Raw genomic sequence first — 25,239 nt, forward strand, 5'->3', positions numbered from 1 at the left:
CTATAACTAAAACTAAAAGTCCTTACTAAAACAACACTAGCTCATTGTACTTGCATGGCTGGCTTGGGTGAGACCTGTACACATGTGGCTGCAATTCTATTTTACCTAGAGACACTCTACAGGATCACCAGAATTAAGACACCAACGGAAGGTCCATGTAATTGGATTATGCCAACATTTCTAAGGTCAGCAGAGTACCACCCAATCAAAAATATTGATTATACATCACCCAAAGGCAAGAAAAGGAAATTAGATGAAACAATTGACAACATGAAATCACCAGACCAACTACATACAACAGCTTCAGTGGATAGCCCAGTAGACATACATAAAGAGATAATAGAAATGGAACTCCTTTTTGCAAAGCTTAGCATACTTATGCAGAACCAGTCCTGGTGTTTTGTCTCTTGTTCTACCATATTCAGACAACAGACACCTTTCCAACACCACTTACTGAATTTTATAACTCAAATTTAATTGATGTTGAGTTTGATAATTTAAGAAGTACTTGTGATGCAGTATTCATTACTTTGACTGAAGAGATGTCCTTTACTATTGAAGCAGCAACCAGATCACAGACTAAATGCAAATTGTGGTACAAGTACAGAAGTGGTAGGGTCACTGAATCACGTATGAAAGCTGCCTGCAGTACAGCAATCGAGAATCCATCACGAAGCCTCGATAAATCAATCTGTTACCCTGATGTTTGTTCCTTTTCCAGCAAACAAACTGACTGGGGTACTAAGAAGGAAAAGTGTGTAGGGGAATTATATCGCAAAGAAATTGGATCCAGTCATGGAAATTTGAAGTTTCGGATGTGGGGTTTGTCATCAATCCAAAGTGACCTCATCTTGGAGCATCTCCTGATGATGTTGTTTCCTGTACATGTCATGGAAAGGGGGTTATTGAGCTCAAGGGGCCTTATACAGTCACAAGATGACACCATCAACAATGCAGTTGCCAAGGACAACACTTTTTGCTTAATGGAGTATGATGGTAAATTGAAGCTACGCAGAGACCACACATACTATTACCAAATTCAAACTCAGATGCATATTCGTGGTGTTTGCTATGATTTTGTTGTGTGCACATTTGGTACAAGTGCTGACATCTTTGTTAAAAGAATATTCCAAGATAATGGTTTGTGGGATGATTGCCTTAAAACTGCAACTGCATTTTTTTCATCCTGTATACTACCTGAACTGCTAGGACACTGGTACACACGTCCAGAATGTGGAGCACAGAAACAAGAGGATTGCCAATCTGAGTCTAGTGATGGGGATCATTTGTATTGCTTTTGTAACCAACCCAGTGAAGGTGAGATGATAGGCTGTGACAACCTGACTGCAAGATTAGTGGTTCCACACAAAATGCCTTAAAATGAAGACAATTCCAACTGGAAGGTGGTATTGCAAAGACTGACAAAGTATTACAATTTGAAAATTAATTGTATAATATAGTATTCTCTCTACAATGTCATTACAATGACTGTCAGGTTAATCAAAAGGTACTACATACATTTGTTAATTCACAACATACACGTGCAATATGGTCAATAAGTGGAATATTCCGATCTTTCTGCTTAGTGCATGACATACTGAATTGGGATGGTACTTTGTAAGATCTTGAATTTCTGCTTAACGGAACCAATAACATGCTCTACATGTATTCAAACATTTGCTATTTTCCTAGTCTCCTCAACTTCTAGAGCAGACAGTAGGCTTTTGTTCCTTGTAAATGCTGGTATATGTAGCTTGGCTTGCATAGCACCCACAGAATCAGCAATGTCAAAACCACGATCAACAAGAACAACATCCCCTGGCAGCAGCTTCTTCAAAATTCCACAGTGCTCTGTAAGGTGCACATCACTTACACACCCACCCCAACATTCAGACACAAAACAGATTACTCCTTGAGGAGTATTCCAAGCAGTAACTTTGTTGTATTGTGATGCTTGTAATTAGACTAAGTGCTAGCTCTTGCTCGGAGGTTGAATGGCCTTTCGATGTAAATCTCGAAGCAATCTAAAATTACAGCAACCTTCTTTCCAAAAGAATGTTGAAAGGACTGCAGCATTGTCTTTTGCAAGGCTTCTCTGTCTGGCCGAAGTATCAAGCCATGCAACCGTCTATCAATATGTGGTAACCATTTGTTGAGGATCCTTGAAATTGTCGCACACAAGACACCAAAGTGATGCAATAAATTTTCAATGTCTGCATTGGTCTTTATAATTAGCTTCAATAAAACACATGAAAATTGTTGAAAGAGTGTTAATTTGGTCTCTCTTTCATGTAACATACCAACTGAAACATGCTCAAATAAACACAATAAGACTTTGTGATTTGGCAGGCCAGTATGATATTTTGTAAACTGGTCATCAACAAATGCATCCTCACAGAATGGTAATGGGTTTTCTCCTAGTTGCTGCATAAGGCTCTGGATTGTATGCCTAGCTTGGTGTAACTGCTCTTGGAGCATCTTGACCTCAGCAGAACACATACACATTGTGGGCTCTTTAGCTCTTGACACATCAATGTACTGCATTCCAATACTAATCTGCTCTATAGCTACATCCTTCACTTCTTCTTCACATACTGTACTTCATCCATTAGAGTCATCCAAAACATTTGGCAGCACTTGCACAAGTTCTTCAATACATTAAAATGCTTTTCCCTCCTTCCTTTGGCTCTCTTATATCGGTCGTTGCTGGATTGAATCTAAGATAGAATCTTCAGTTGGGTTGCTGCCGTGCTCTCTGATGTAGGCTCTTTGCCAAGACATAATGTTGGCAGCCAGTCTGGATTAGCTACGTTGTATAACCCTGCTGGTTTTCTGGATAAAAAGTGTCTTGAACACATGCGCCAGTTCTTTAGTGATTTGGGTGCAATATTCATCCTTCCAATAGCAACCAGGTAACCTGCTCTACGCTTCTGTCTTAATTCATAGTCTTTCTGCCCTTGGTACTTATTCACTGCTGGTAGCCTATAAAAAGAAACATTTTTGTCTCTTCCTGAGCATTTGGAGCAGCCATATACTGTGCAATTCACCATCTATATCTAGAGGCATACTTTCTTTCGTCAATGTAGCAAAAACAGCTGTACACCAAAGCTACGCCCCCGTAGCAACCTGTTCACCAATATGGCAACTTCTGGATAATAACGTGACGGAAATCACGTGCTGAAACATCTCTATAAGTATGTATGTATGTATGTATGTATGTATGTATGTATGTATGTATGTATGTATGTATGTATGTATGTATGTATGTATGTATGTATGTATGTATGTATGTATGTATGTATGTATGTATGTATATTGTTCTTTGCGTGGGAGGATCAAAGCGATGCTGCGTATCGTATTGTCCATACAGTACTAATCAACTGCATAACTATACTGTATGAGTCATACAGTACAGTTATGCAGCTAATTGGGCAAATACAGTACATTTACGCACTTAATTGGGCAAATACAGCACACTTGGGCAAATACAGTATAGTTATGCAGAGAATTTATTTAAGGAATGTTACATAAACAACACACTGTAAATCGCTAAAACCAGCCAAACTAATCCGAGTTCGTTCTACGGCTAGAAATAGATTGTATAAACACTTCTGATCAGACGTCTGATCATGAAGCTTTTTAACAAGACTCTACTAAGACATCACGTGCGTGACATTGTAAATCACTAAAACTAGCCAAACTAATCCTATTAGTTCATTCTACGACTAGAAATAGATTATCTAATCAAAAACAGCCAAGCTGTAAAAAAAGGAGTGCGGCCCTTGAAAAGGCTATAATGAAAAAAGATGTGAAATCCAAGGTGGCGGCCAAGAAATGGCTGTGATGGTAGGTTAATGGTAAAAATTTTAATAACGACAATTCAGGTGAATTTTGTGCCAAGACCAAGCGGCACCAAATTCACCTGAATTGTTGTTATTAAAATTTTTACCATTAACCTACCATCACAGCCATTTCTTGGCTGCCACCTTGGATTTCACATCTTTTTTCATTATAGCCTTTTCAAGGGCCGCACTCCTTTTTTTACAGCTTGGCTGTTTTTGATTAGATTTCACTTCTTTTTGTATTTGCATACCCCAAAGCCGGCCTATGGCCAGCTTTGGGGCTTTTTAACCTATATATTTTTCTTTACCACAGGAAAAAGAAAAAGATGAAGCAGATTTTATAAATACTTTAACTCATTCTGATTTTATCAGTAAATGTACAAATTATATATATAATGCATATATCCTCTTGCATATATTTATTATATGCCAATTAATCCCCACAGGATAATTTACAGCTGATCTCTCTACTAGGCGGCTTGAAATGTAGCTGAACTCTCTACAGGGTGATCTGCTTGTACGTAGATGAACTCTTTACAGGATTCTCTCTACAGGGTGACTTGACTCTAGCTGAACTCTCTGCAGGGTTATCTGTTTGTAGTTGAATTCTCTACGGGGTGATTTGTTTGCAGCTGAACTCTCTACAAGGTAACTTCTTCTAGCTGATCTGTCTACAGGGTGACTTGTTTCTAGCTGGTCTCTCTACAGGGGATTTGTTTGTAGCTGAATTCTCTACAGGGTGATTTGTTTGCAGCTGAACTCTCTACATGGTGGTTGCTTTGTAGCTGAACTCTCTAAACGGTGACTTCTTATAGCTGAACTCTCTACAGGGTGATCTTTTCAATGCTGAACTCTCTACAGGATGATTTGTTTGCAGCTGAACTCTCTACATAATGATTTCTTTGTAGCTGAACTCTCTACAGGGTGATTTGTTTGCAGCTGAAATCTCTACAGAGTGATTGATTTTTTTTGCAGCTGAACTCTCTACATGGTGGTTGCTTTGTAGCTGAACTCTCTAAAAGGTGACTTCTTCTAGCTGAACTCTCTACAGGGTGATCTTTTCATAGCTGAACTCTCTACAGGATGATTTGTTTGCAGCTGAACTCTCTACATGATGATTTCTTTGTAGCTGAACTCTCTACAGGGTGATTTGTTTGTAGCTGAACTCCCTACAAGGTAACTTCTTCTAACTAATCTTCTACAGGGAGATTTGTTTGTAGCTGAGTTCTCTACAGGGTGTTTGTTTGCAGCTGAACTCTCTACATGGTAGTTTCTTTGTAGCTGAACTCTCTACAATGTGACTTCTTCTAGTTGAACTCTCTACAGGGTGACTTGTGTCTAGCTGATCTCTCTACAGGGTGACTTGTTTCTAGCTGAACTCTCTACAGGTGATTTGTTTGCAGATGAACTCTCTACATGGTGGTTTCTTTGTAGCTGAACTCTCTACAAGGTAACTTCTTCTAGCTGATATTTTTACAGGGCATATTTGTTTGTAGCTGAGTTCTCTACACGGTGATTTGTTTGCAGCTGAACTCTCTACATGGGAGTTTCATTGTAGCTGAACTCTCTACAATGTGACTTCTTCTAGCTGAACTCTCTACAGGGTGACTTGTTTCTAGCTGATCTCTCTACAGGGTGACTTGTTTCTAGCTGAACTCTCTACAGGTGATTTGTTTGCAGCTGAACTCTCTACATGGTGGTTTCTGTGTAACTGAACTCTCTACAAGGTAACTTCTTCTAACTGATCTTTCTACAGGGTGATTTGTTTGTAGCTGGATTCTCTACAGGGTGATTTATTTGCGGCTGAACTCTCTACAAGGTGACTTCTTCTAGCTGAACTCTCTAAAGAGTGATTGATTTTTTTTGCAGCTGAACTCTCTACATGGTGGTTGCTTTGTAGCTGAACTCTCTAAAAGGTGACTTCTTTTAGCTGAACTCTCTACAGGGTGATCTTTTCATAGCTGAACTCTCTACAGGATGATTTGTTTGCAGCTGAACTCTCTACATGATGATTTCTTTGTAGCTGAACTCTCTACAGGGTGATTTGTTTGTAGCTGAACTCCCTACAAGGTAACTTCTTCTAACTAATCTTCTACAGGGCGATTTGTTTGTAGCTGAGTTCTCTACAGGGTGTTTGTTTGCAGCTGAACTCTCTACATGGCAGTTTCTTTGTAGCTGAATTCTCTACAAGGTAACTTCTTCTAGCTGATATTTTTACAGGGCATATTTGTTTGTAGCTGAGTTCTCTACACGGTGATTTGTTTGCAGCTGAACTCTCTACATGGGAGTTTCATTGTAGCTGAACTCTCTACAATGTGACTTCTTCTAGCTGAACTCTCTACAGGGTGACTTGTTTCTAGCTGATCTCTCTACAGGGTGACTTGTTTCTAGCTTAACTCTCTACAGGTGATTTGTTTGCAGCTGAACTCTCTACATGGTGGTTTCTGTGTAACTGAACTCTCTACAAGGTAACTTCTTCTAACTGATCTTTCTACAGGGTGATTTGTTTGTAGCTGGATTCTCTACAGGGTGATATATTTGCAGCTGAACTCTCTACAAGGTGACTTCTTCTAGCTGAACTCTCTACAGAGTGATTGATTTTTTTTGCAGCTGAACTCTCTACATGGTGGTTGCTTTGTAGCTGAACTCTCTAAAAGGTGACTTCTTCTAACTGAACTCTCTACAGGGTGATCTTTTCATAGCTGAACTCTCTACAGGATGATTTGTTTGCAGCTGAACTCTCTACATGATGATTTCTTTGTAGCTGAACTCTCTACAGGGTGATTTGTTTGTAGCTGAACTCCCTACAAGGTAACTTCTTCTAACTAATCTTCTACAGGGAGATTTGTTTGTAGCTGAGTTCTCTACAGGGTGTTTGTTTGCAGCTGAACTCTCTACATGGTAGTTTCTTTGTAGCTGAACTCTCTACAATGTGACTTCTTCTAGCTGAATTCTCTACAGGGTGACTTGTTTCTAGCTGATCTCTCTACAGGATGACTTGTTTCTAGCTGAACTCTCTACAGGTGATTTGTTTGCAGCTGAACTCTCTACATGGTGGTTTCTTTGTAGCTGAACTCTCTACAATGTGACTTCTTCTAGCTGAATTCTCTACAGGGTGACTTGTTTCTAGCTGATCTCTCTACAGGGTGACTTGTTTCTAGCTGAACTCTCTACAGGTGATTTGTTTGCAGCTGATCTCTCTACATGGTGGTTTCTTTGTAGCTGAACTCTCTACAAGATAACTTCTTCTAGCTGATCTTTCTACAGGGCATATTTGTTTGTAGCTGAGTTCTCTACAGGGTGATTTGTTTGCAGCTGAACTCTCTACAATGTGACTTCTTCTAGCTGAACTCTCTACAGGTTGACTTCTTTCTAGCTGATCTCTCTACAGGATGACTTGTTTCTAGCTGAACTCTCTACAGGTGATTTGTTTGCAGCTGAACTCTCTACATGGTGGTTTCTTTGTAGCTGAACTCTCTACTAGGTAACTTCTTCTAGCTGATCTTTCTACTGGGCATATTTGTTTGTAGCTGAGTTCTCTACAGGGTGATTTGTTTGCAGCTGAACTCTCTACAATGTGACTTCTTCTAGCTGAACTCTCTACAGGGTGACTTGTTTCTAGCTGATCTCTCTACAGGGTGACTTGTTTCTAGCTGAACTCTCTACAAGGTAACTTCTTCTAGCTGATCTTTCTACAGGGCATATTTGTTTGTAGCTGAGTTCTCTACAGGGTGATTTGTTTGCAGCTGAACTCTCTACATGGTAGTTTCTTTGTAGCTGAACTCTCTACAATGTGACTTTTTCTAGCTGATCTCTCTACAAGATGACTTGTTTCTAACTGAACTCTCTACAGTGTGGTCTGTTCATAGCGGAACTTTCTACTGGGTGATTTGTTTGCAGCTGAACTCTGCATGATTGTTTCTTTGTAACTGAACTCTCTACAAGGTAATTTCTTCTAGCTGATCTTTCTACAGGGCAATTTGTTTGAGCTGAACTCTCTACATGACGGTTTCTTTGTAGCTGAACTCTCTATTAGGTACCTTCTTCTGGCTGATCTGACTACAGCGTGACTTGTTTGTAGCTGAATTCCCTACAGAATAACTTGCAATGTAATATAATTGAGTAAATTATAAATGCAGCTGAATACTTTATTAGGGTAACTGTTCTATTAGAGTATCTCGATCTCGCATTTGCTACACGTAGTTGTCTTTAGAATCATAACTCAGTGGTTTGTAATCCGATTCTTCTGTACTACTGCAAGGACTTTCTATGATAATTATTTCAGCTACATACTGATTTTCAGCTTGTTGCTCTAAGTGGTTTGCCTGGTAGACACGAAAAATAATAGTTTTTTTATTTATAAAAATCAATCGCGTAATTTTGACACAGGTCGGGTTTTGTGTCATATCTCCATGGTCTTTATCCCGATTCCTTTCAAACCACAAAAAGGCACTCCTATGATGGTTGCTCCACCTACATATCAATTTTCAACTGATTCCTCAAAGGGGTTTACTCTGTAGGCGTGACAGACCTTCAACCTTATTTTACACAAATAATCGGTCATAACTCTGTGAATGTTCATCGGATTCCTACTAAAGTTGGTACAGAGATCCACCTTAATGAGCCCTTTAAGTGTGCCAAATGTCAGCCCGATCCGAGCACGCGTTCGTGTTTTATGGCGGATTTTGCGAAGTGACGAAATGAAGAAGAAGTAGAAGAAGAAGAAAAAAACGAAGAAATTAAAACGAACTTTTGTTCGCTCGTATCTCGGAAATGGCTGGAGCGATTTTCTTCAACTTTGGTGTGTAGACTCCCCTTGCTGGCCGGCACCTCTCTAGCACATTTGGTTCCAATCGGATAAGGGATCACAGAGCTACATAGGTGTGAAAATTGCATTTTCTTTTTTCCTGTTAATATACTCACGGGTGGCACGCCGGCTTCTTGGGCCGCACGACACACTACCGTGTGTCTTGATATGAACACTTACTGATATCCTTATCACCAAAAATCATAGCGGTTTGAGTACAGTAGAGAAAATTGCTCCGAGCCAGACGTGACCAGGAAGTATAATATAACACTTAAAGCACCGCCTTGCTTGTGTGTACGAAAAATAAAGTACTCGGGGGTGTCTGAAGGCAAATACAGCACTCGGCTTTGCCTCGTGCTGTATTAACCTCTTGACACACACCCTCGTACTGTATTTTCTGTACACACGCGTGGCGGTGCTTTAACTCTAACATGTTTGTATGTATGTATGTATGTATGTATGTATGTATGTATGTATGTATGTATGTATGTATGTATGTATGTATGTATGTATGTATGTATGTATGTATGTATGTATGTATGTATGTATGTATGTATGTATGTATGTATGTATGTATGTATGTATGTATGTATGTATATATGTATTCCATCCAAAAACAGCTTGTAGCTGTAAAAAAAGTGCGCGTCCAGGTAAAGCAGAGTTAACTGCGACAAAAGTAATGATATCATAATGCGGCCATGTACGAGGTGTGCAAGATGTAAAATTAATATTAGCTAATCAGATAATGTAATATTATTGTTAAAGTGTTAATGAGAACTATGCGATGTTGCTAGTTTTTAAGTGCGTGAGCATCTTAATAAATGCCACACAAATTTGATTCTCAATAAAGCAATGTGTATAGATCCTCTGATAGCAATAAATAGTTTGAGTTTGGCCATCTTTCTTGTATACGGCAATGCTATGAACAAAGGAAAGGAAACTATTTATTGCTATCAGAGAATCTATACACATTGCTTTATTGAGAATCAAATTCATGTGGCATTTATTAAGATGCTCACCCACTTAAAAATTAGCAACATCACATAGTTCTCATTAACACTTTAACAATAATATTGTATTATCTGATTAGCTAATATTAATTTTACATCTTGCACATCTCGCACATGGCCACATTATGATATCATTACTTTTTGTCGCAGTTAACTCTGCTTTACTTGGACGCGCACTTTTTTACAGCTACAAGCTGTTTTTGGATGGGATTTCAATACTTTTTGTTAGAATAAGCATATACTGTTGAAAACAGTAGGTGAGTTTCCATGGTTTGACAAAAAACCCAGATTACAGTGACAGAATATTAACATACAACTGTAATTTTAGTGGCATGCAACTGCAGTCAACTAACAACCATTTTAACTAGTAAACCCTTAGTAACACTTTTCCTTTCATCTTGTACTACAACTTCTGCCTAGCATTGCTTAAATTACTAACTACTTACAGACTTTAAAATATAAAAATACAGCACTTGTAGAAATGTGACTGTTCTATTAGAGTGATTGACTGCTCTATTAGAGTATCTGGATCATTGACTAATTCAAGTGGAGAAGCCACGCCCTGCCCATATCAGTATGAGCTCTTGTGAAATGAAATGAGAATAGTAGAGAAATGGTAAGTATGTACAGAGACAATAGAGGGAAAAGTAATTATGTCCTGTTGAGTGTTGTAAATAAACGTCTTTAACATTTATATTACTAATAAATAAGCGCATCAGAATAGGCTGTAATCTCTGCCGGCGAGACTCTTAAGGTCTTAAGGCTGCCGTCTCATCGCCTGAAGGTTGTGGTTTCATGTTGAAGGGATTTAGTGCCACTGAGAGACAATTGGTGAGTTTAACTATACAATGTGTTGTAAAACTTTATTGTAAAAGGTGATTAGCAACTTTGGACCAGGGTGAAAATTGTACTGCTATATTTGGAGGTTGTAGCGTATGTATATCTTTGTATCGTACTAAATAATCCTTCATGATCACTAATCACTAATAGTACAGTAAAAACTGATCATTATTCAGGTACATCAAATTTTTCTGACATAGCTTATTAAGGAGACGGCTGCATTTGAAGCATGCTGTTCTAACTGGCTATAGAGATGGATTTAGTGTGTGACACAGTGAGTGCTGGCAGAAAGGGGGTCAGCCAATCTGTTAGAGCACCAAAGGCACTGCTTCAGACGTAGGTAGTTGGCTGTCAGCCCAAAGTGTAAAAATTTTAACTTTTGGTCTTTATAAGCTTCTGATGAAGAAAGTGATGAAGTCATTATCCATAGGATATATATATATATTTCAGAGTATCCGTTTCAGTTCTACTATATAGTAGCCAAGCATAAGACAAACATAACACAGCATTCCAGGTGACCACATCACTGCCTGAGTAAACTGTGGTGAGATTTCAGACAACCAGAAACCCTGGAATGCCTTCAACACATGAAATACCAAATATCTAATGCCTGGCTTTCATCCACAGTGGACCTGTCTTGGTGGCCACTTGTACAGAAGGCTGCCTCTCTAATAAGGCCAACTTTTAAATTCTCCTGTGAGACATTTATATGGTTAAATCAGTGCCTTGCTAAAGCAGGTACCTGCTTATTATAAGCCAAGAAAATTTGGCCCAAAAGTAACCATCTTACTGCACCTACTTATGTGATACATTACTGCTCAATTACAATGTCGCACTCGTTCGCACATGCAAGTTTGCTTGAGATTTTAAAAATCACTAATTAAGGGGCGTGGAAATTGTTTTGGCGGCAATTCTCGTGAGGGAAACAGCTGCCACACAGTCTTTCGAGTGAAACAGTTGCCACACCCCTTAATTATCACTGTATAAAATCTTGAGCAAAATTGTGCGTGCGAGCAAGTGCGACGTTGCGCTTCGGCAGTGCCGTATATATGGTAGCCATATCAGATACTGCCTAGCAGTAACACATCGTGAGTATTTAAGTCACAATGCGATCATCCATCTAAATACAATCCCTGAATGTGTCATTTTGTGTACAGAGCAATCTGCCACAAGGTTGACCATAAAGCAACCTGAGTAAGGTTTCAGTGCATATTGTTAACCATTAATATTGTTCACCATTGTCAACAGTAGGTACTGTGAAAACTCGCTTAGCGACCACCTTTTTAATAAGACCACCTTGTTATAATGGCCACCTCTAGTAGGTCCCAAATATAGCTAAGCAGTACTTTATGACCTCATTAATAAGGCCATCTTGTTATTAAGGCCAAATTTTTTGGTCCTACAGCTGGCCCCGGTTTTACTGTACTTGTATGCATTTTTATTTTTCGTAACTTTTGTTCTTCTGGTTTACTGATGGGCACTATGAAGTATCATTGACTGGTCCATGCATAATGTGGTGACTTGAAATGCTAAAACGGTACGTAGCATGTCTTGTATGCACATGCTGTAATGTGTTGTAATGTGTCCACACATCTTAGAAATAAATATAATTGTATTCTCTATAAATACTCAGTTCCATTGTGCCACTGGGTCGTAAGTGGGTTGAGTATGGATCATCCAAGACATTTGGGTCACATTTTGTCCTGGCCAAGTGGATCTCATCCACTGACTGAATATACAGGATCAGATCACGTGTATAAATTACGGTGGAACTTGTTTATTGCCACCTTCACTCAATAAGCAGGTAGCAGTGTATAAATTCTCAATTTGGAATTGGATTTTTGAGAGAGGTTGTCTGGCCATTAAGACAGGTTGTACTGATGGAGTATACATACTTGAGATGCAACAATATCCTCCACTTAGTATCGTTTGATATTGATGCAATGGAGACTATGTATTGTTGTATTTAAATAGTATACTATTATATTGTAACTCTAGCACATATTTTTGTTGACTGTTTAGACATACTGGAGCTACACCCACTCATCTGGATTCTACAAATGGAGTCATACCAACTTGTTGTCAGTGCACTTACTCGTTATTACTCCCATTGTGTTTGGATGAACATGCATGCGGTCGTGTGAGACTTGCTACCATGGCGGGCCACTGGAGAAGATTTTCATAGCGGTTATATCACAGTCATTATTGTACAATTCTTACATTATTGTTGTGAAAACTGTTTGGTATTCATGTGTCCTCTGTATGTTGTAAAATTACATATGTAATTTTGTGTGGGGATGCTATAAAATACATGGTGACAATTGTAAATTATCAGGTGGTTTTGCACACTTCCTCTTAGGCTAGCTACATGTGTTAATTACTCACAGCTTGTGTTAACAACTGGTAACTGCAGTTGTGCTCTGTGTCATTCTTGAAGTCGCGCCCTTAGAGAGCAAATTACGTCGGACGATTAAATTCAAATTTCAAATCAAACGATGGCACGCAACACACTTTTTTAAGGCTACATGCACTGATTAACTACACACAGCCCAGTTCATCAATAACCAGTGACCGCAGTTGTGCATTACATCATTCTTTAAATTCCGAGTTAAATTCTTACAGACAGCGAACTACGTGGGGGCAACTAAATTCAAATTTCAAACTAGCCATTCTTGAAAACATATGTTTCAATCTCAATGAAATTTTTAGAACAGTTTAAAGACACACTGCCTTACGTGCCAAGTGAGTATGGTGGAAAACAACAATATAGGTTTGGTATTTGGCCTCTAGGTTGATTGAGGACGGCTGAAACTTTGTTTGGTGCTAAAATTACGACTGTAGGGCAATGATGTATGGTGAAATCAATGATGTGAATCTTGAGGTGATTGAGAGAGTACTGAAGCGATTGCAGGGCAATCAATGTTTGAAATGCACAAAGGAACGCAAGGCATACACCTACGGTTGTGTCTAACCACATGCGATAAAAAAAAATGAAACCTACCCTTTAGTGATGTGCGATATGTGATTTATCGTGATAATTTTTTTATATCGTGATATGATATAGACTCTTTATATCGTGATATAAGCCAAGGTATAGATTTTAGCTATAATTAGAGAAAAATGTACCCAAGATGTCATCGTACACTGTACTGTTTATGATAAAAGAGCTTGCAATGTTGTATACTAGTCATGTACCATGTTGTATTGTACTTCTAATACATCACTGCTACAAGTGTCATCAGTGTAAATGCACTATCTGAGTGATGAGTTGTATATTGTGATATGCCGTGTGCAATAATCATGATAGGACAATATCCTATATCGCACACCACTACTACCCTTTGATGTCGGTAATCTCGATCTCAAAAGTTTCGGCATGAATTTGCTTCACTGCTTGTGTGGTAGTTACTAGTGACACGATGAATTCAACTCTAGAGTTTCAGATGGATAGTTTAAATGACGGGTGAGTTACAGGAAGACCGAATTTGACAACATTCATTCCTGTAAAATCCTCATGTGTAGTGGTCGCATCATTTATTGTCTGCGGTGCACGTTTCTGCTTTACTGGCCGCGCAACTCACTACCGTGAGTCTTGATGCATGTATGTGTGTATATGTAAGTATGTTTGTGTGTATGTATGTATGTATGTATGTATGTATGTATGTATGTATGTATGTATGTATGTATGTATGTATGTATGTATGTATGTATGTATGTATGTATGTATGTATGTATGTATGTATGTATGTATGTATGTATGTATGTTTGTATGTATGTATGTAGCGTAAGCAATCAACTATCGGCCAGGTTGTACGCCAACCTATGGGATTCTCGTTTAGAACAAGATATGCACAATTTTTTTACAGCCAGCGATAGGCAATTTAATACTCTAGGTGTCCACAACATACCAGCTCCCCAGGTACTGGCGTTATTCAGTAGCATCCAGCCAAATACAGTAGTGTATTGCATCAATTATCGACCGTCAATGTTGTTTATCATCCACTCGTTAACTTGCGTACATCAAATATCGTCCGATTTGAGGTATTTCGCACAATTCCAAACTGAATCTTTCCAATAGTACAAAATAGTCTACCAGTGCTAATTGTAATTCCAACAAAATTTCAAGTAAGTCTTATGCACGATTTTCGAAATACAGTTAAATCAATTTCTAATAAAACAAACACTTCAGTATTTTAATGCTTTAAACACATTTTAAAACAAATTACACAGCACTGATATTTCATCAAGAATGTTACAAAGGTCACCACAGTAATCCTGGTGCCACTGAGAGGAGCCATAGCTACTTTGCTTCCTGCCGTACGGCAATGTAACCAATGCCGTACACACTCTTTGTCCTTAAATAATAACCAACAACCTCTATCCACTGTGTATGGGATTCTTATACACTATGTACACCTTGTTCCTGAGTAGAGCAACATATCTTCATCACTTGACTGCATGTGAGAAGCCTCCAACCTCTAAAACCAAGCATACTGTAGTCGATGGTGCCTCAAAGTAGGTGTTACTTTATTTTACAAATGCTCCTTTGCTTCTGTAATCAATCCTCCTGCTGTTTAGATAGTCTTATAAGACTTTACTTTGATTCACCCAGCTTTCTAAGCTATTTCCTCCTATGTATCTCCAAACCTGTCGTCATTCACCAACAATACAACGTGACAGAAGTTGATTTAAACTGCTAGAACAGCAACACAAGGCAGCTTAGTGTAACGAAATTCTGTTTTTGAATCCGGATTCTATATGACGATAATAGATGTCGAGTTGGCCGATAATAGACGTTGGTCGATAATTGATTGCTTACGCTATGTTTGTATGCATGTATGTATGTATGTATGTATGTACGTGTGTATGTATGTATGTGTGTATGTATGTATGTGTGTGTATGTATGTATGTATGTATGTATGCATGCATGTATGTATGTATGTATGTACGTATGCATGTATGGACATTTAAAGTGCTGCATCTAGCCTCATTGGCTAGCAGGAATACTGAATTTCTTCAGGTTGAAAGGGGCCATGAATGAAAGTGAAGTGCAGCCTTGAGGCTTTTTCTAATGAATTTCCATAAGAAAACATGATACACACTATAAAAATGAGAAAATAGTTCTGTGTACTGAATTATGCTTTCTTAGCAGTGAATAGCAACATAATTATTCAATTACAATATAATTCATAAATTGCAAAATACGCTACATTACAGAATTCACAAATAATTATACAGCCAAATTAATAATAGTATAGTATTAACTAGTATTTTAATTTAAAAATGAAGTAAGGATCTATGCAATAATAAGTAGTGAAACAAGAGATGAATGATGGTATTACAGCATAGCTTGGTGGGAAAGTCCCTATTTTGGCATTGAGCAAAATTATAGCTAATGTGCCAATATACACTGAGCTATGCTGTAATACCATATAATAAATACTTTAGGAAGAAAATCTATCCCTCCTGGAGGAAGACTGAGTGTAGCCTCGACTAGGCATTGGGTAACCTGCAGTTCAAATCCTGGGGTTGGAGGGATTTTTTTCCTTACTTTGGCCCCTTTTCTGTTACACCTTATCAGTCATTAAGTCAAGTCATTAAGTCAAGTCATTAAGTCTAAGTCCTTGAAATTAGGTTAGGTAATCCTAAGGGTGCAGCACATGTTGCTGTCAGACCTTCAGTGCTGGTCACTGTAAAGTGTTAATAATAATACCATCATTCATCTCTTGTTTTACTACTTTTTATTGCATGGATCCCTACTTCATTTTTAAATTAACAATTTTTAAAAACACTAGTGAGAAATGGAGGCAAGTTATATCACTCCCAATAACTTGTATCTAAACCAAAACAGCCAAGCTGTAAAAAAAGAGTGCGGCCTCCAAGGTGAAAAAAGATGTGAAATCCAAGGTGGCAGCCACGAAATGGCTGTGATGGTAGGTTAATGGCAAAAATTTTAATTACGACAATTCAGGTGAATTTGTGTTGCCTCCTCCACTAGGATTCGGCACCAACTTCACCCGAATTGTCGTAATTAAAATTTTTGCCATTAACCTACCATCACGGCCATTTCTTGGCCGCCACCTTGGATTTCACATCTTTTTTCACCTTGGGGGCCGCACCTTTTTTTACAGCTTGGCTGTTGTGGTTTAGATATCACTTCTTTTTGCATTGCAAACCACAAAACTGGTCACATGGCTTTGATGCTTCTTTTTAACTTGTAAGGAATTGTGGAAGAAAGAAAGTAATTGTGTGTATAGCTTTTGTCTGATGAAATATTTGTATATTTAACATTGAATGATGATTATCACATACTGTAGTTAATAAGGTGATTTCTTACATAACCGAACTGTAGCTGAAACTCTCATTGTTTGTAGCTGGACTCTTTTCAGGGTGATTTGTTTCTAGCTGAACTCTCTACAGCATGATTTGTTTCTACCTGAACTCTCTACAGGGTGATTTGGTTGCAGCTGAACTCTCTACATGGTCATTTCTTTGTAGCTGAACTCTCTACAAGGTAACTTGTTCAAGCTGAACTCTCTACAGGGTGGCTGAATTCTCTACAGGGTGATTTGTTTGCAACTAAACTCTCTACAAGATGATTTGTTTCTAGCTGATCTCTCTATAGTGTAACTTGATTGTAGCTGAACTCTCTACAGGATGGTTTCTTTGTAGCTGATCTCTCTACAGGGTGACTTGTTTCTAGCTGATTCCTGGATGACTTGTTTCTAGCTGATCTCTCTACACGGTGACTTGTTTCTAGTTGAACTCTCTACAGGGTTATCTGTTTGCAATTGAACTCTCTACAGGATGGTTTCTTTGTAGCTGCTCTCTCTACTGGGTGACTTGTTTCTAGCTGATCTCTCTACAGGGTGACTTGTTTCTAGCTGATCTCTCTACAGGGTGATTTGTTTCCAGCTGATCTCTCTACAGGGTGAACTTGTTTCTGGCTGAACTCTCTACAGATGATTTGTTTGCAGTTGAACTCTCTACATGGTGGTTTCTTTGTAGCTGAACTCTCTACAAGGTGATTTCTTCTAGCTGATCTCTCTACAGGGTGATCCGTAGCTGAACTTTCTACAGGGTGATTTGTTTGCAGCTGAACTCTTTATATGATGGTTTCTTCGTGTGCACAAGGTAACTTCTTCTAGCTGATCTCTCTATAGGGTGACGTGTTTCTAGCTGATCTCTCTACACGGTGACTTGTTTCTAGCTGAACTCTCTATAGGGTTTTCTGTTTGCAATTGAACTCTCTACAGGATGGTTTCTTTGTAGCTGATCTCTCTACAGGGTGACTTGTTTCTAGCTGATCTCTCTACACGGTGACCTGTTTCTAGCTGAACTCTCTACACGGTGACTTGTTTCTAGCTGATCTCTCTACACGGTGACTTGTTTCTAGCTGAACTCTCTATAGGGTTATCTGTTTGTAATTGAACTCTCTACAGGATGGTTTCTTTGTAGCTGATCTCTCTAAGGGTGACTTGTTTCTAGCTGATCTCTCCACAGGGTGAACTTGTTTCTGGCTGAACTCTCTACAGATGATTTGTTTGCAGCTGAACTCTCTACATGGTGGTTTCTTTGTAGCTGAACTCTCTACAAGCTGATTTCTTCTAGCTGATCTCTCTACAGGGTAATCCGTAGCTGAATTTTCTACAGGGTGATTTGTTTGCAGCTGAACTCTTTATATGATGGTTTCTTTGTATGTACAAGGTAACTTCTTCTAGCTGATCTCTCTATAGGGTGACTCGTTTGTAGCTGAACTATCTGCAGGGTGATTTATTTGTAGTTGAACTCTCTACAAGGTGATCTTTCTAGCCGATATCTCTACAGGATGACTTTTTCTAGCTGAACTCTCTACAGGGTGATCTATTCATAGCTGCACTCTCTACAGGGTGATATGTTTGCAGCTGAACTCTCTACATGGTGGTTTCTTTGTAACTAAACTCTCTATAAGGTGATGTCTTGTAGCTGATATCTCTACTGGATGACTAATTGTTTCTAGCTGATCTCACTATAGAGTTATAACTTTCTCTATAGAGTTATAACATGTTTGTATAGCTGAACTCTTTACAGAGTGGTTTTTTAGATTGGTTGCTGAACTCTTCAGCTACATGGTGAATTGTTTGTACTACAGAGTGACTTGTTTGTAGCTGAACTCTCTACAGAGTGACTTACTTGTAGCTGAACATTGCATTAAGTAACTTGTTTGTAGCTGATCTAGATGAACTCTCTACTGGGTAACTTTTTTTGTAGCTGAACCCTTTACGCAGTGACTTGTTTGTAGCTGAATTCTATACAGAGTGACTTGTTGTAGTTGAACTCTCTACAGGGTGACTTGTTTATAGCTGAATTCTCTTCAGTGTGACTTATAATGTTCTGAATCTCTACAGCAACATATTTGTAGCTGAACTCTCTACAGGGTGACTTGCTTGTAGCTGAATAGTCTATCAGATTAACTGTTTGTAGCTGAACTCCCTACAGAATAACTTGCAATGTCATATAATTCTATAATGGAGTAAGTTATAAACGTAGCTGAATGCTCTATTAGGGTGACTGTTTTATTAGAGTATCTCAATCTCGCATATGCTACATGTAGTTGGCTTTGGAATCATAACTCACAGTGGTTTGTAATCCGATTCTTCTGTACTACTGCAAGGACTTTCTACGATAATTATTCCAGCTACACGCCGATTTTTAGCTCACTGCTCTAAGCAGTTTGCCTGGTAGGCGTGAAAACTAATAGTTTTTTTATTCATAAAAATCGATCGCGTAATTGTGACACAGGTTAGGTTTTGTGTCTTATCTCGATGGTCTTTAACTGGATTCCTTTCAAACCACAAATAGGCACTCCTACGATAGTTACTCCATCTACATAGCAATTTTCAGCTCATTCCTTCAAGAGGTTTACCCTGTGGGCGTGACAGACCTTCGACCTTATTTTATGCAAATAATCGGTCATAACTCCGTGAATGTTCATCGGATTCCTACCAAACTTGGTACTGAGATTTGCCTTAATGAGCCCGTTAAGTGTGCCAAATTTCAGCCCGATTGGAGCACGAATGCGTGTTTTATGGCGGATTTTGCAAAGTGTGCGAAAAGAAGTAATAGAAGAAAAAAACACCTAACTTTGGCCACTCGTAGCTCGAAAATGGCTGGAGCGATTTTCTTCAAATTTGGAATGTGGACTCCCCTACCTAGCCGGCACTTTTGTAGCAACTTTGGTTTCAATCGGATAAGGAATTACGGAGCTACAAAGGTGTGCAAATCGTGATTATTTTCTTACTGTAAATATACTCATGGTGTGGCGCGCCGGCTTCTTGGGCAGCACGACACACTGCCGTGTGTCTTGATATACTACCTCCATTTCTCGTTAATGCATTCCTGAGCACTGATAACAGTGCTATTATACGACTTATACACCTTCTTTTCCCTTTGAAGTGAGGTGTGAAAGTGGTATGTATACAACATGTAACACTTTCACAGCTCAGATCAAGGAGCCACCTGGGCTACATTTCGTCACTGATTATATAGACGTTGAGGCCAAAATTGATTGTGGGGATCGATTACTACTCAGGTGATTAGGATGCAAGACTTGGATTTCACCATGAAAACTACTGAGACAGAGAGCGTTTGTTATGCTCGCCATCCTACGAGTTGAAAAACATTGGGCTGAGGTGAGAACTAGTGCTATAGCTTATTCACCAATCGTTTCTGCACATTTTCGAACACAGACACGCCCCCCATCACAAAGCTACCACTCTGCACAGAGTAACCACACTACAAGCAAGCTTACCTCTCTAGGCCTTTAGTCAACTCTGTAATTATTCCATAAACGATTTAACAGCACTGATTAAAACATTAAATTCGTGTAACCAAAATTCTCTGTGATATCTCTAGGATATGTCCATGCATTCATCGTAACCAAACGTAACCAGAACGTACTAGCTGTTGACCCATAATTGAAAATCTTAGGTATGCATATAATACATTCAGTGGCTGCACTCGTATTGGCTAGGGTGATTGATCGCTCTATACAGGCTATCAGTCTGATAAGTGTTACATATTAGCTGTAACACGGGTCATTTGAGCTTTTCCTGATACACACCTGTATGTATGTTTGTATGCCCGAGGGCTGCAAAGCTCTGATGTCCGTGTTACAACTATTATTTATACCAAACTACATCCGAATTTGCTGATATAAACGTACACCCTCACCCATTGGGCCTGTGGCCCTCAGGGTTCGGGTGTATATATCAGCAAAATCTCTCACAGCTGTGGTATAACTATTACTTAAATAATGCTTATACATCATAAACATCGTTTTTGCATTTACAATAAAAGCTTTAAGTACATAGTGAAGTACTGATGTACAGTACATACTATTGCATGTATGTAATAACCTTCATAATACAAGTGTGTTAGCTTCCATATTTGTAGAGTAGGTGCATATTGTATGTACGTATGTGCTATTATTTAAGCACATCTGTGCAAATTCAGTTTTCCATCATAACATAATCATGTGGCCTAGTCACAATTTTTTTCCTATTTTTCACTTTTTCTCCATAGCACATATGTACTTTATGATGTAAAATTTGCCTATTATATATACATAATATTATGTGCTACATACAGCTCTGAATTGTACACTGTTAGTAAAGCAAATCCATGCTTGTAGTACAAACACATATTACTCATATTGTACATATTGATACACACTTTGATCAACCTCCATCACTGAAAAGTTACTACCATAGGGACCAATCACTGTAACATTTACTGATTCCGATATGCCAATTGTAAATTCTGCAGTGCAATTGTATAGAGTATTGTTGTCGCTCTGTACATCATTACAGATTGCATCCATTACTGTAGTAGCACCAGTGTGGTAACTTGTTAAAAACTTTAACATCAATGACATCTTTGGGACATCCACAATAACCTACAGGTATTCATTATAATCAATAAACTTTGTTATATGCACAATACTGTATGTACGTATGTATGTATATACTGTGCAAATACACAATAGCATAGGATCATTTGCAGCGGAACACTTTTATGTTTAAGCCATAAAATAAAAGATTGAGATGTTCTAATAGACTAGTTGAATTTTCCTCGAATTTTGTTTTCTGACATTTCTGTTGCCTAGAGGGAAAACTAATAGTCTAAGACTGTTAAAATTCAGCCATTTCTGGTAAGTGGTTTTGGAGCTATAGCGATAGAGTGCAACAATTGATTTGTACAGAGCTTATACAGAAAAACAATTACAGGCACTCTTATTCGATCATAACTCTGGAGTGCAATAGGCTATGGAGTTGGGACTTGTGCCATTCTATTCACCATGAACTGGGGCATTCATCAAGGTTTAGACTAAAATACACCCATGCTATCAAGCAAGATGGCTGTTCAAGCTTAAAAATGGCGACGATAAAGTTACTTTTTACCACAACACAAACAAACACACATACAGTAACTCATGTTTGCTCCATGGTACAGAAATGAAACAAAGATATTCCTACTCTCAATAAAGAAGCGAATCCACTGCTATTATATTATTTGATTCAAGCCTTCCTTACTGTGTTTACTGATGCGATTAAATGTTGCGTAAAATTATTTATGTAGCATGCGTTTTTACCCAATGTATTTCAATGGAATTTATCTCTGAAACACAATTATGCAAACAAGTCAGGTTTTTGCTCAGCAGGTCACATCTATTTTTATAAAACCGTAAGTAGCTACTGAATATACTTGTAACAACACAGTGAAGATGCCTAAAATACTATGTACTCAGAGATTCTAAAATTTGAAACTTTTTTGGAAGCATGTACGCTTCAAATTCCACTATTTAACTAATATTGCAATATTTGTTCCCTTCCTCCACTCTAAGTCTTTTCCAACACCCAGAATCAGACTTGTCTGGGAGATTGTTTTTCATTGCACAAACACATAATTTAAATGGCACTTTTTGGGTCTGTACAGTGTATGGTTCCCTACTATTACATCAGTATTAATGATATAATCTGTAGCTGAACGTACATGTGTAGACACTTGCAATATTGGCTGCCCATCACCGTAGGAGATGCAGTATGAAACCCCAGGTTCGTCTGGAGGAACTAAAGTGGTTAAAATCAAAAATCTTATATATCTAATATACAAACAGTGTTACAACATGTGTGCATATAATACTGACCACAAATCAGCCAAGCTGTATGAAAAAGAGTGCACCATTCAAATTACCTCTGTTGAAAAAGTTGTTAAATCAAAGGTGGCAGCCAAGAAATTGCTGCAATGCTGGTACGTAGTAACGGCTGTGAAATTTAAAGTGGAAGCAAAGAAGGCCTCACAATAATAATATTAAACACAGGTTTGAAGGCTGCACCCTTCTTATAGCTTCATTGTTTTGAGTGAATTTCACTTGTTTTTGTATTTGTGACTGGATTTGCGAAAAGGCACCTTTTCACACAAAAAGTTGACTCATAATTTGGACTTTGAACCTTGTAACTATTTGATAATTGCATATAACTGTCTTGAAATTTTGTATGAGTAAAGCTACAGTATCTGGCTATATTTTGATACAAACAGCAGCTTAATCAATGTAAGGAATAAACTGTTATAACATTTTGTTTGCTCACATGTAAAATGTGTGGAAAAGTTGCCTTTCGTAAATCCAGTCACATTTTACATGCCAGTCAGCTTTGGGTTTTGTTCTAACCCATATTTTCTGAGTTGTTTTGCACATTGTATTTGACTATCAGCTAATATTTTTCATACCCTAACACAGTAAAATGCAGCAAAATTTTTAACTACAACGGTGAGAATATGTTGTAGAACTACAGTACCGTTCCAATATAATTTCACAGTGCATACATTTTGCATGTATTGCCAAACGTATGAACTCAACATGCACATGCAGTTCTTCTCGGGTACACACAATTACACGCATGAAGGCAGCACTCTCACATGCTGAAGGCAGTACCCGACAACATGACTACACACGTGATGCTTCCAACGTGTAGCATGTGTATAAACACACTTTCCTGTTCCTCATAATTCATTTACTGTATGCTGTTTTCTTTCACTGTACATCACGTCTTTAGTGTAACTTGTGGATGCCATTCTAGCCACTACTGAACTGATTATACCATTGGTGAAGCACCATGTCACAGTTATTACAATGTACAGTACAGTTATAACAATGGAAAGCGGTGCCATGGATCTGTGTAATTTGCCACAGGATTTTCTCAGTTCCAATGGCAGCTGCAAACTCACCTTAAGGAGCCATAAACCAGGATTAGGATATCCAAATATAGAGTGAATAGAGTCTACGTAGAATAAATTTCAAAGACTTTCGTGTGGTATGTAGTGAATAAATTAGCATGTCATGTGACTACCAGGACGACTGCTTGCTGACAAGGCCTTTGATTTTGTATATTTGGTGTCCTCTACAGTTCATTTTATGCTCAAAAATAGTGCCCTTTGTCTATGTATCACCCATACAACACTCAATTTGTTCAAACTAGGTACCAAATTGAAGATCTTTATCCAATAAACAAGTTGATAATTGTTGAAAGTTCATAGCATATTCCATTTCAAAGGTATGGTAATTTTTACCAGCAGCAAATTTAACCGCCCACATAATTACACCCTTAATCTGCATTCTTTGTTTGCCATTATTCTTTAATGCAACCATGAGCACTGTAGGTTACATATTATACAACGAAAACATGGAGGAGAATACAGGAGTGAGGCATAGGGGTTGTGTACAATACTCCTGTGAGATAAATCAACAAACATCATAATTATTTGCCATCAGATTAAACTCAAATTTGAGGTTGTTTATTGCTATAATTTGCTTTTGTATATAAATATAACAATAATATTTTAATGCATAAAACTCTAAGGTTATACATGCTGCTGTCAGTCACATATGCTAAAAAGCCTTATACGTATCTAACATACCGTATCGATAGCTAATTTTGCGAACTGACTATAGGGGGATTATGGTCCTGAACTATACCTACATCTTGTATCCCCTTAAAATATATATTTGCCTTAAGAGACACACACACCCTGGAGTCTAAGGGCATAACCAACTAGACAATTTGTGTTTCACAATTAATTTTGGTTCTATATAGCAAAATGTGTTTCATGTTTGCAAGTATAGCTAAAAGCTAACGACTTAAAAAAAAGTATTTTCCAAAGCTTTACAGCAAAAAAATTAGCATACAGGTTTTAGAAACAGTACTATCAGTCAGACCTTCATCTCTAAAGGAGCATGCCATGCACCCAGGATATTCTAGACTCCCTCAGGTACATTCTCAGCTACAACCTCTAAAGTATCTGAGAATGACCTACAGTACCTGAGAATGACAAGAAGTAATCTCATGCTTGTATTCTCAGGTATAGTTCTGGGTTGTTGCACTAGGCTAAATACACATGTCATGTACTTCATTCAATATTACAGTTGTTGTTGATGTATTCACTGAGATTTTGATTTATAGATTAAGGAGTTCATTTGTCAAAGGGGGTAAAAGGGGGATACAAAAGCACCCCTCCCCCAAATGAACTATTACAGAATCTCCATTGTAGTTAAAACTATTGATAGAGCAACATACATATAATTATGAACTTTATTTAACTACCACAAGGGAGAAGGGTACATCCCCCATGCCCACCCCTGGATATCTCTCCACTTTTTGGTTGTATATGTAACCTGCAGTGCTCATGATTAGCTAAAAAATA

At 38.2% G+C, this 25,239-nt stretch overlaps 1 protein-coding gene across 2 annotated transcripts in view; it reads right to left on the bottom strand.

The window, feature by feature from the left end:
• Positions 1-25,239, bottom strand: part of LOC136260660 (uncharacterized) — a 155,550-nt gene that overhangs the window by 36,454 nt on the left and 93,857 nt on the right. For both annotated transcript variants that reach the window (XM_066054493.1, XM_066054486.1), the window contains exons 5-6: positions 22,534-22,610; positions 21,214-21,436 (exon numbers count right to left, since the gene is read on the bottom strand). In XM_066054493.1, the coding sequence (XP_065910565.1) occupies positions 21,214-21,436; positions 22,534-22,610 (300 nt within the window). The remainder of the gene's footprint in view (positions 1-21,213; positions 21,437-22,533; positions 22,611-25,239) is intronic.

The sequence above is a fragment of the Dysidea avara genome, chromosome 1 (genome assembly GCF_963678975.1).
Source record: "Dysidea avara chromosome 1, odDysAvar1.4, whole genome shotgun sequence".
Taxonomy (NCBI): Eukaryota; Metazoa; Porifera; class Demospongiae; order Dictyoceratida; family Dysideidae; genus Dysidea; species Dysidea avara.